This window comes from Garra rufa, chromosome 8 (assembly GCF_049309525.1).
Source record: "Garra rufa chromosome 8, GarRuf1.0, whole genome shotgun sequence".
NCBI lineage: Eukaryota > Metazoa > Chordata > Actinopteri > Cypriniformes > Cyprinidae > Garra > Garra rufa.
The window spans coordinates 31,557,463-31,570,848 of record NC_133368.1 but is presented as its reverse complement, the minus strand read 5'-3'; the positions used below and the strand labels follow the sequence as shown (position 1 = coordinate 31,570,848).

Below are 13,386 nucleotides of genomic sequence, written 5' to 3'. Positions count from 1 at the left end.
ATTTTCAGTCTTTCTTTTGTTGCTTGATTAATATCGATGCCACAGACAATAGGAACTAAATAAGGCTGCTGTCGCTTTAAAACCGAATGCAATGTACTGATACACATCCGATATTCTCCCTACTGTTTACATTCACTTGTGTTTACTTAAATACTCTTCAAAACGGACATTTCAACATAATTTTGTGCGTATTTCTCCGTTCATGCGACGCGAAAGCATAGTCGTGCGCTGTGTGAGAGACGCCGCTTCAGGTAACTTTACGTGCACTCAGAAAACCGGAACGAATTGAGCTCTTTTGCGTCGTCAAATTTATTGAGTCTGCTGATCTCTTACACCCAGATATTGACTTTTTGAACGTTTTATGAGACATGCAGCATATGCTAGCCTTATAGATCAATAGGCTATGATCAGAGCCGGCCCAAGGCATAAGCGAACTAAGCCACCAGGGGGCCCCCAAGAGTACATGAAATTACATTGTTTTTTATTTTTATTTTTTATTTATATATGTATAATATTTCAATGGATATCATATTGGTAATAAAAAACATTATTCAATTTGAAAAAACAAAACAATGCAATATTATTTTAACTGGCTGCAGCAGGATGCATGCACAGTTGGAGTATGACAGCCATAGGATGCCTAACTGAGGTAACTTAAATTCATCGAAGAAGCGGAACTGTCACTGTCACTGCAGCAAAACAGTTAATAATGTCACAAAAAAGGGCATATCTTTCTGGTGCAGAGAAAAGAAAACGGAAGAAATCAGAGGAAGAGAAAAAATAGCAAGATAAAGATAAATAAAAAAAATGAGTATAAACTAAACGAGGCTAAATTGCAAGCTAACGTTAGCTGGCTAGTTAATTAAGCAAACAAGAAAGTTAACGTTTTATTTCACATCCACAAATTTAAGCTTTGCAATATTAATATTATAATACAACATATTACTTAGCTGGATTAAGATTCAAGTTTTTGCATTCTGTGTAAAAATAACTTTCCTAGATTATGTTTTTGTAATAAAAATAAGCTTCTGTTTCATAAACTTGGTGCTAATAATAAAAATAAGCTTCTGTTTTATAACTTTGGTACTGATAACAGTTTAACATTACTTACACTGGCCTACGTTTGGGGTCTGTGTTATTATATCATTATGTCTTAATGTTTTAGGTGTACAGATGGCTTGCTGCCATATATATAGTTTTCATATAAAAATACCCTGTTTGTGTTAGATTTATAGTGTGCCAATAATAAAGGATTGACAATAATTAGTCATATTGGTGGCACAGAGGGGCCCCCGAATAAAATTATGCTTAGGGCCCCCTGAAGGCTTGGGCCGGCCCTGGCTATGATACAGTTCAAACCTACGCATCTAATCTCCCACGCAGCAGACCGTTCTCAACGAATCTTATCCCAAAACATCCCTCCCAAACATTTTTGTCTTTTTATTCATTCAGGAAAATGTCAATAGATTTTTGTCAGTTTTTGTCCTTCAAAACAAGTTTTGTTTTCGTCTGTGAAAAAATGTTGTTGATGAAAATTATGGCAAAAATTATTCGTCAACAAAATCAACATTGCTTCAGAAGCCTTAAAAATAGTCTTTTATAATTATGTTAATGAAATTTTATATGGAATATGAGAATATTTTCATTTTTGAGTGAACATTTGCTTTCATTTAGAGCAGAGGTTCTCAACTCTGGCCCTCGAGGTCCACTTTTCTGCAGAGTTTACCTCCAACCTTGATCAAACTCACCTGCCTGTAACTTTCTAGTAATGATGAAGAGCTTGATTAGCTTGTTCAGATGTCTTTGATTAGGGTTGGAGCTAAACTCTGCAGGAAAATGGACTTCGAGGGCCAGAGTTGAGAACTCCTGATTTAGAGTGAAGCCCTGTTGAAAAAACCAGCATATGTTTTGCTGCTGGGATGCTGGTTAGGTAGGTTTTGATGCTGGTTTAAGCTGGTCCTTAGCATTCCTACTGGACCAGCATAAACCAGCAAAGGACCAGCGTAAACCAGCTAAGGACCGGCTTAAACCAGCATCGAAGCATCAAAACTACCTAACCAGCATATGCTGTTTTTTTTCACCAGGGAGGTCATTCTTACTGCCGTTAACTGAACAATACAGTACTTTTTGGAAAAAGTTTCAGAGGACGTCCATGTTCTTGTGACACAAAGTTAAAGGCCTCAGTGAAGACTCTGCTTGTGGTAAAACCAGGTTAATTATGCATGACTACAACAATCATAGTGCAAAACAGAACCACCTGCAGTCTCTGTTCAGCAGCCAATCCTCAACTTCCACAGAAAAAAAACAAACACTTGCTGGTCTGTCACACCGCACCTAATGTTCATGTAGTCCAAGCGAAGAATAAAGCCCTCTGCTATGCTTTTAAAAGGTTAGTTCAGCCCAAAATGAAAATCCTGTCATTCATTATTCACCCTTGTGTCGATCCAAACTCGTAAGATCTTTAAATCATCTTTGGAACACAAGTTAAGATATTTTGGATGAAATACGAGAGCTTTCTGATCCTGCATAGACAGCAACACAACTACCATGTTCAAGGTTCAGAAAGGTAATAAGGACATCATTAGAATAGTCCGTGTGACATCAATGGTTCAACCGTAAACTGATGAAGCATCCAAAGATCTTATGGGTTTGGAATGACATAAGGGTGAGTAATTAAGAACAGATTTTTTATTAAAGGTGAACTATCCCTTTAAGTGTCAGCACAGATTAACACAGAAGCCAAGGCCAAGACCATATCCTCTACTGTAGTCATTAATATTCACCAAGACTGGTGAAGAATCAACATGTGCCCAGAATGAGATTCATTGAAAATAAATAACTGTTGAGTACATAAATATATACTGTTAATAAGTTCGCCGAGGTGAGTCAGATCCGTTTTAGTTGTCATCTCCGACATTCTCCATCCTATAGACTACAGTAGTGGAGCTGTCCTCATTGCATTCAGTGGGCGAGACTTTTGTCCACATAGTGTCTCTGAGAGCCAGCTCTTTCTGAAGGCTCTCGTAATCCATGGGTCCGAAGGTGTACTGCTGTGTTGAGCAACACGAACAACAGATTAGTTTTTTTTTTTTTAAGGGGCTTCAAGAGAAAGTGTGTGACTCACACTGTTCAATATGCTGACTTGTGAACAGATTTCAAAGTCAACAAAAACAAATACAAGTCATGAAGAGAGCCCTCGGATTCACACAGCTGGGAAAATGTCACATTTCAGCAACAACAGCAAAAAAACATAACAGGTCTGTCTTGTAACAGAAATTGCACATGCCTCATTTAAGATGCAGTAGTCATGATTGTTATTAACAGATGACCAGGCCCACACAGAATCTGTGCATGCAGGCTAATAATAATAATATTGTTTAAGTATGCGATTTTAGGTTAAATAATATAACAAATATAAATAATAGAATATTAAATTATATTTATTTGCAATAGTTAATATTGATATATTGCTTCATATTGAGTCAATTGACAATGTTATCCCTTGAAAAAAAACATTTGATAATATATTTTTATATTATCAATTTCTTTTTCAAATTTTAATTAGCAACTTATACTTTTTCAACAGGAAAACTGTCTCAGTTGCATTATGGAGTGTAGAGACAGGCATTTTCTCATGCCCAAGATTCATATATATTTTTGTAAGTCAGGTTTGTATTCAGGTTTGAATATATAAAGATAAAGATAAGAGTATTTTCAGTAAAGTTGAATTCATTTTACCATGTTTAAACCCATTCCACAGATTTTTGAAATGCGGAAAAGGTCTACAGATGCCATCTGGGCTTGTTGATTCTAAATCTGAGGATGCAGACTGAAGACATCAAAAGAGAGACAATCTCTTCCGGATAAACTGCATAAAGCATGTAGTGAAGCTGTCCTCATTGTGGTCAGTAGGCCAGACTTTTCTCCACACATTGTCTTTGAGAGCCAGCTCTTTTAAAAGGCTCTCGTTATCCCGGGGTCCGAAGGTGTATTGCGGTGTTGAGACTAGTTTTGGGGGTCTCTAAAGAAAGCATCACAAAAAGAGCCCTCCTGTTTAGACATCTGAGACAATTTTATACCTATTTTTTAAATAATAAAAAAAATCTTAATGTCTTACAAAAATTCCACATTCCTCATTTAAGGTTGCACTAGTATGATTAATGTCATAATCATTATTATCTGAGTGATTATACGTCAAATAGATATCACATTAAATAATAATATAAAATAGTATATTTTAGATTGTATTGTAATTACATTTAATGAATAATTCAATTAATAATATAAAAATATTAAATATATAACTACTTTTATACACTACCAGTCAAAGGTTTATGAACAGTGTGTCTCTTCTGCTCTCCAAGCCTGCATTTATTTGATCCAAAGTCCAGCAAAAACAGTGATATTTAATTTTTTTTTTTACTATTTAAAATAACTCCTCTATTTAAATGTTTTTTGAAATGTAATTTACTCACGTGATTTCAAAGCTGAATTTTTAGCATCATTACTTTTGAAAAATTATAAAATGTCTTTATCATCACTTCTGATCAATTTAAAGCTTCCTTGCTAAATAAAGTATTATTTTAAAATATAGATACTGACTTCAAGCTTTTGAATGTTAATTTTAGTGTAATGTAACAAAAATTTTATTTTTACAGTAGTTAAACTTAAAGCTTACCATTCAAAAACTTTTGACTGGTAGTGTATGTTGTTATATTTTAATCTAAATATTACTTTGCAACAATGAATTTTCTAATTAATAAACTCCTTTTGTTTGTACAAAGCCTCTGATGGCCTGAGCACGGACCCTACAATCTATCACTGACAAATAATACTATATTTAATAATAAATGCTATTTTTATTTCTTTATTTTTTATTTTTTATAGAGAACCCTGGGTATTAAAACAAGTTTGGCTTAATAGAACGAAAAATGATGTCTCTTACTGAAATATGTAGTAGAAAACCCATGAAAGATTTACGTTATTTAAAAAAATCCACATCATTTTCTAAATATTTTGGACTATGGGGGATGCCATTATTTCGATGGAGTAAAATGGTTGCACTCGGTGAGCTACAGCCACTACCTTATGCTATTTTTACCAAAACACAACTAGAAAAAAAAAAAAACTGATACGATGACCACTGTACCATCAAATTTTCCCCTCAAGGAGTATAAATCGAGTGAAATCTGTGCTTATAAACTCCTTCAGTGGCTGTTTACATCCTGCCAGGATGGCATCTAGCGTTTCTTGTCCTTGCCATTCGTACGCTCTTTCAGTAGTTGTGGTCTACTAAAAGCCTCAAAGGCATCAGGGCTAAAGTAGAGAGTAAAGTAGATTCGTCCACAGGCATGACTTCATCCCATTATTTCCCCTCTTCTTATCGTTAGGAAAGGCAGCAAATACTTACACTGCTTCTCTTGTTACCCTTTGACAGAAAATGACAACCAAAGGCCGCACAATGTGGCATTGTAGTAGTATTTCATTATCAAAGTTGCTTATTCTAAGTTGGTTGTGTTAAAAAATAGCAACAGGTAGCGCCAGTAGCTCAGTGAGTGCAACCATGTTATGCATTTGAAATAATGGTGCCCCCCAAGGTACAAAATATGTATAAAACAATGTGGATCTTATAAATATTGTACGTTTTTCATGGATTTTCTTCTTCATATTTCAGTACGAGACATTTCCTTTGACTTTGCTGTAATTGTTTTAATCGTGTCTGTATTGGAGTTGAAATATTTGAGCTAATCTGTCTCAGATAAGAGTATGCTCAGCTATGCATAGCACATTTGACCATATTAACATCCATTCCAATGATTATTCGAAATGAGGAACAAGTCTACAGATTCCGTCTGGGCCTTCTAATTACAAATCTGAAAATGCAGACTGAAGCAAGCAAAACAAAAACAGTCTCTTGGGAAAAAAAATGGCAAATCAAGACATGCAAAATTAGAATCTCATGCACAGCTGAGAACTTTGATGAGGAATCAACCGCTGCTGTTTACTCGCTGCTTTAGCTGTAAGAAACAGCTATAAAACCAACTGCACTCTTTGGGTCGTAATGTAGCTACCTAACACTATATGTAGTGTCAAAATGCTCCTGCAGGAGGCGTGATTGTATACGGCTGACTGCAGGCCTTATAGCAGGCATTTAGAGGAAATAAGCTTCCTCTGCGGTATTCTCAGCTTCAGAGTCTTGAGTTAAATATTACGTGCAGTTATTCATACAAGACGTGGTGTAACGCATCGATGGAGCACGTGTGGCGGGCAAGGTTGGCAGGCAAATGGAAGAGGGCACTCACCCGCTGGTCCCCTCCCTCTCGGCGAGGATCGAGCTTCTTGGCGAAGTGCCTCAGGTTGTCATAGTTGTGGAAGTTGCACAAAGACACCAGGTCCTACAGCAGGAGAGAAAGTCACAGGAGTCAGTTTCAGAGGTCAAAGACTTAGCGCACACACACATTGAAGGACTGTGTTGAGTGTGTGAAGGCGGTCTGCTAGTGACAGGAGAGTGCGCAGTGCATAAAGAAGCCGCCAGTTTTCATTAAAGTCCTTTTTACCATGATAATACTGAAATGAATCTCTTTCACAGTGTCATTAAACTTATCAGGTTTCTGCTTTTTCAGGGTCAGTGAGGTTTAGTACATGTGATTTTTTTTAAATTGTTTTTGAAGGTGACTCTTCTAGGTTTAATAGTGTGCTGTTTTTCAGGAAATTATGTGGTTTTGTCTTTAACCATAGAATAGTACAAGTTACAGTTGCCTTGCCCTATAGATTTCTATTTAAAATATATTTTATTGTGTTCTCAGGGGTTTTTTTTCTGTTAAAGATATCTAGTTGTTGAGTATATTAAGTTTTGTGTGCTCTCCTTTCTTAAAGTCTTTAAGAACAAAGAAGCAACTGTGCTACATTTCTGTTTTAGTCTTTCAGCTAAGATGTTTTTGTACAGCCTTTGTACAAATAGATTATTATTATAATTACTAACACTACTACTAATTTTTTTTTGCTATTACACTACCAGTCAAAAGTTTTTGAACAGTAAGATTTTTAATGTTTTTTAAATAAGTTTCTTCTGCTCACCAAGCCTGCATTTATTTGATCCAAAGTACAGCAAAAACAGTAGAACTTTGAAATATTTTTACTATTTAAAATAATAGTTTTCTATTTAAATATATTTTAAAATGTAATTTTTTCCCTGTGATTTCAAAGCTGAATTTTAGCATCATTACTCCAGTCACATGATCCTTCAGAAATCCTTCTGTGATTTGCTGTTTAAAAACATTTATTATTAGTAGTAGTAGTAGTAGTAGTATTGTTGAAACATCTTTTTTTCAGATTCAACTTTTTACATTCAGAAGAACAGCATTTATCTGAAATTTACATCTTTTGTAACATTATAAATTTATTTATCACTTTTGATCAAATCTAAAGCATCCTAAAAAAATTATTTCCCCCCCAAAAAAAAAGTATATACTGACTCTAAACCTTTTAATGATACTGTAGCAATAGCTTTTTATTTCAGATAAATGCTGATCTTTGGATCTTTCTATTCATCAAAAAATCCTAAAAAAAAATGTATTTAACCATTTGAAATATTGATAATAATAATAAAATAATGTTTCTTGAACGGCAAATCAGCATATTAGAATGATTTCTGAAGGATCATGTGACACTGAATACTGGAATAATGATGCTGAAAATGTAGCTTTGATCACAGGAATAAATTACATTTTAAAATATATTCAAATAAAAAAAAAAGTTATTTTAAATAGCAAAAATATTTCAAAATCTTACTGTTTTGCTGTACTCTGGATCAAATAAATGCAGGCTTGGTAAGCAGAAGAGGCTTCTTTAAAAAAATAAATAAATAAATAAAAATCTTACTGTACCAAAACTTTTGACTTGTAGTGTATAGCATTTCAATATTAATTATGAATATTATTATGACTAAAATAATAGCACTTGCACTGTCAGATTTGTTCTGCTATCAGTGGGCAGAAACCCAGATGTATTGTTTTAATGTCTTTTCTTCCCTATAGACAAACTGCAGTATCTACTATAAATTATTTATGCATTTTTTATGATCCCTGGCATATTCCATAAAAAATACCATTTTGATTTCATGTTGACTTAAGTTTGTGTAATGTGCAGTTAAAGCTGACCTTGAAACTACTTCACCTTATAAACTATGACTGGAAGGGTACATATATTCAGGACACTCCCTGAATATGTCAGGAACTTAGAAAGAGTTTGCATGGATGTCTGAAAGTCTAATATTACGCCCACTTCCAGTCTTGTGACCCTCTGTCTTGCCAATTGTTACTGTTCTTTTGGCACAGCAACACTGATCACAGAACGAAGGCCTTCAATTATCACTATGGCTCTGAATTCGTTACTGGATGTGCTACTGTGTGACAGTAGAAATGTGTCAAACTGTTCATATAAATGATATCAAATTCTAGTTGTACTGCCCAGCTCAGAATTAACTCCACCAATTAAGCTCTGGCTGCTGGGGTCACTACTAATGAGTCAAAGACATGGATTGTGGTGGTACTGATTTCCTTAGGACACACAGGGAGTAATTATAGACTCCTTGACCTTTAACAAGGATCTGAGTGACTGTACTGATATTCAGACCCTAACAAATTCTCACAGAGACCTAAAATAACACAGACAGATTCTGATCATTTCACAGGTACATGATGAGAAGCCATCACGAGAAACGGGATCATAGAATCAAAACAGGAAATGGATAAGACAAATGATAGGTGACAAAACACATATTTAAAAATGGTTCTGTTCCATTCCTTGTATTTATGCCTAATATGCATCTAGAGCTTGCAGTGTTTTCAGCCTCTGCTGCCTCAATATATGAATACATAAACAATCTCTAGAACTGCTTTGTCACTTCCTGAACATTTTACAGTTTCTTTTGAGAAAAACTATCATCATACCATATTCAAACAGAAACTCAAAAGGCCTTCAGAGCAACCGGTCAAAATAAAAGTTTGGTTTAACTTGAAACTGTGACAGAAATGTCATTCTTAATGGAATGATATGACTACTACTACCACCACCAATAAAATTATTATTATTTATAAAGGAATATTTACCCCTCAAAAAATATTTACCAGAATTTATTTAGCATGAAAAAATAAGAAATGGAGAAATAATCTTATTTGTTTGTTTGTTTTTTTAAATAAAATAAATTAATTAGAGGTGCTTTTAAATACAAAAATATAATGAAACCATTAAAATGCAATCCAAAAAATTAATGTAAAAACAGAATTTGGTAAAAAAAAAAAAAAATAATAATAATAATAAATTTGAAAAAAAAAAAAAAAAACATTTCATAGGGCTTTAAACATAAATTTTTTGTAAAACTTTTAATAAATTGCAGTTAAATATTGTACTTTAAATTAATTAAACATGCTTTTTGATTAATACAATTTAATTTAACTATTAAAAACAGTTATACAGTTAACAGTCTAGAAAAATGTAAACTGAAAAAAAAAAAATAGATTTCATAGTGCCCTAAAAATTTTATTTTTGTTAAGCTTTTAATAAATTGATTAATACAATTTAATTAACCATTAAAACCATTAAAACAAAAGAAAAATTTAATCCAGAAAAAAATTAAAATTAAATGGATTTCAATTAATTTTTGTTAAGCTTTTAATAAATTGTTTTATTAATCAATTTATTAAAAGCGTTTTTTCCAAATTCTTGTTTGTTCTTGTCCAAGTTTTTGGATTCAATTTAAAAATTTTCTAGACTCTGATTTAATGGTTAAATTAATTTATATTAAACAATTATTAAAAGCTTAACAAAAATTACATTTTAGGGCCCAATGAAATCCATTTTATTTATTTCCCAAGTTCAGTTTTATTTTTCACAAATTATTTATTTTTCCTTTTTTATTTTTCTGGATTCAGATTTTTTTTCTGTTTTAATTTTTCTAGACTCTGTTTTAATGGTTAAATTAATTTGTATTAATCAATTTATTAAAAGCTTAACAAAAAATGCATTTTTAGGGCCCAATGAAATCCATTTTACTTATTTCCCAAGTTCAGTTTTATTTTTCCCAAATTCATTTTGTTCCATTTTTATTTTTCTGGATTCAGATTTTTTTTCTGTTTTAATTTTTCTACACTCTGTTTTAATGGTTAAATTTATTTGTATTAATCAATTTATTAAAAGCTTAACAAAAATTACATTTTAGGGCCCAATGAAATCCATTTTATTTATTTCCCAAGTTCAGTTTTATTTTTCACAAATTCATTTTGTTCCATTCTTATTTTTCTGGATTCATTTTTTTTTTCCTGTTTTAATTTTTCTAGGCTCTATTTTAAAGGTCCCATATTGTACACATTTCTGGAGGTTTATTTAAGTTGTTGATGTCCTTAAGAATATATATTTGCGGTATAAGTGCCAAAATCTATCTCAATATATTTTTTACAGCTCCTTTTTTAGGAGCTCTGTCAAAAACAGGTCGATTTTGGCCCATCTAATTAATATTCATGAGCCTCTCTTCTGATTGGCCTGTTGTTTTCTGAGTGACGCACAGCCAGGCCAACCACAGGTAACTAGTGTCATGTATGCTTTAGCCTAGCCCAGAGCCATAGAGAGAGCCTAGCCTGCTGATACTCAACAGGATATTTCAGAATGATCATTAATGTTTTTTCTTTTTCAAACACCGAATGCAGTAAGCTACATAACTGTTGCTTTAGTAAAGCCCTTTTCACAATGCGCGCTGATTCTGGAAAATTACGGGAACGAGCGCTGTGTGAACAAAAGCCAGAACCATAAAGGCAGTGTTGTAGTGATGATGCACGTTATCATGCGACTCTTCACGACGAAAAAATACGTGCAAAGTGGAATGAAGCAGCGATCAGGGAGATGCTCACTATCAGCACTATCGCATTACATCTCACATCCAAATGTCACATGTCTTTATGTGACAACTGTAAATGAACCAAATTAAACAATTACGGAACAAATCATGGGACACATTTTCCGTGTATTTACCAGAATCGCTGTGTGAAAGAGGCTGAAGTTGACGTGCCTCTGGTCTCTTATATTAAACGTTGTTCTGAAGCCTGTGCAATGATGTAGTTTCAACTATCGACTGAACAGGGTTTTCTTCACTTGTTTTCGTGTTGTTGTTGCTTAGCAATGGAATGGAAACGATGTTGTCGGGGTTTCACAAAAGGAGGGTGGGACGTGATTGGTGCTCAGGGTGGTGACTGAAGGCGGTGACTGAGTAGGTCGGACGTCACATTTTTACGGAAGTCACAGCGGCTCGTGAAAAGGAACAGCTACTTTAAGCAGGCTGTGTGCAGTTTACTGTGGATTGACTGTTTTGAAACTCATATGGTAGTTACATAGCCCCTAGACCTCAGTTATCATGAAAAAAGCCAGGAAATTTCGATTTTGACAATATGGGACCTTTAATGGTTAAATTAAATTGTATAAATCAGAATCTAGAAAAAAATATAACATATATAAATATATGTTTAATCCAGAAAAAAAAAAAAAAAAAAGAATTTGGGAAATATAAAACAGAATTTGGGAACAAATAAAATGGATTTCATAGGGCCCTAAAAATAAAAATGTTGTTAAGGTTTTAATAAATTAATACAATTTAATTTAACCATTAAAACAGAATCCAGCTGAATTAAAACAGAAAATAAACAGAATTTGGGAAAAAAAATAAAATCAACAAAGCAATAATAGGAACATATTTCATTTTTTACATTATTTCACACTCTTTTTCTTTGATAGCAAGGTTGCATTTTCAGCAGCCATTACTCCAGTCTTCAGTTTTACATGCTCCTTCAGAAATCGTTCAATTATGACGATGTGATTCTTAAGAACAATTTCTTATTATTAATGTTAAAAACTTTTGTGCTGCCTAATATTTTTGCGGAAACTGTGATAATTTTTTTTTTTTTAATTTTCTGAGGAAAAATAACCCTAAAAGTTCAAACAATATCGTATATTCGCGATCTTGGCAAACTTTCAAATATTTTTTTCTCCAAGTTTCCAGTACATGGGTTGAACTTTTTGTGTTTATGAGTGTTTAGGTGTGTCAGAAAACAATAACAATGACATACCGTGCAGAACTGGATGCCCCGAACACTGTTGCCTAGTTTGTCCAACGGAGGAGACCAGCACATGATACCCATCACATTGGGCACAACCAGCAGAATACCACCGGCCACACCTGACTTGGCTGGAAGACCCACCTGAACAAAATACAATACTATTATAAAATTATATTTAGATAAATAAGATAACCATAATTGACGACGTGTTTAATTGGAAGATTCTGGGTGGGGTTCACTAAGAAAAAATAGCCTTCTTTATTCACATGCTCAACAAAGAGCTTGATTTGCATTTCAAACTGAGGTGTGTTTGCCCATAATTAAACGACTGCAAACCACAGTTATGTTGTAATGCAGGAAGCTTGAAAATAAGTCAGGTTTTTGTCCTGTAATACCGGATGCTAAAGTGGTACTACTGTTTAGTTTCCTTTAAAAAAAGTTAAAGGAAAGACAAAATATGAAATGGACAGGAGAAACAGGAAAGTTGACATGATGTGGTGAAACGGTTCTCCAAAATAATAGGAAGTGAGTTGGCACACAAAATGTGTGAACATATGTAAATGTGCAAGCACACAAACTTACATGGAAGGCGAACTGTCCGGAGAAGTCATACATGCCACAGGAGTGCATGAGGCTGAGCGTGTTTCGCACGGCTTCAGGGCTTAGCACACGCTCGCCTGTGATTGGACAGAAGCCGCCGTTGGCCAGTGTGGCAGCCATGACGCTAGCGCTCTCACAATTTACCTCGATGGAGCACAGCTGCACATATGGACACAAACACAAACACATATGTATAAGAAATATTATAGTTTTTATTTCGACATGCTTTGTTTGTCACTTTTCCTCATGGGTATTATTAAAAACAACACTCTAAGAATTTGACCACGTGTGTGAGTGTGTAAGAGAAAGCCATCAGCTGCACTATCCCATTACACACAGCGCATGATCTCAGGGGCACATGACAGAGTCAAGGGACAGAGTCACCAGACTGCAGTCCTGCCATGCTTGTGGCCATGTTAAACTAAGCCAGAGCCATTCATGTCAGCAAATCAACTTTCTAAGTGCTCCAATAACCATTCAGTCGTAGTGTATTGACAGTGATTTATAGATTTGCAAGCCCTTGCTTTATTGTGATTTCTTTATATATTGATTTATTTGTTAATATACACTACCAGTCACAACTTTTTGGACAGTAAGATTTTTATTATTTTTTTTAAAGAAGTTTCTTCTGCTCACCAAGCCTGCATTTATTTGATCCAAAGTACAGCAAAAACAGTACAAT

The 13,386-nt window shown here is 34.0% G+C and overlaps 1 protein-coding gene across 4 annotated transcripts in view; it reads right to left on the bottom strand.

The window, feature by feature from the left end:
* Positions 1 to 13,386, bottom strand: part of glsb (glutaminase b) — a 67,000-nt gene that overhangs the window by 9,195 nt on the left and 44,419 nt on the right. For 3 of the 4 annotated variants that reach the window (XM_073845769.1, XM_073845770.1, XM_073845772.1), the window contains 3 exons: positions 12,687 to 12,863; positions 12,114 to 12,245; positions 6,303 to 6,395 (listed from right to left, as the gene is read on the bottom strand). In XM_073845769.1, the coding sequence (XP_073701870.1) occupies positions 6,303 to 6,395; positions 12,114 to 12,245; positions 12,687 to 12,863 (402 nt within the window). Of the gene's footprint in view, positions 1 to 547; positions 3,051 to 6,302; positions 6,396 to 12,113; positions 12,246 to 12,686; positions 12,864 to 13,386 lie in introns of those variants that run through there. The other variant, XM_073845771.1, reaches the window with a different exon arrangement.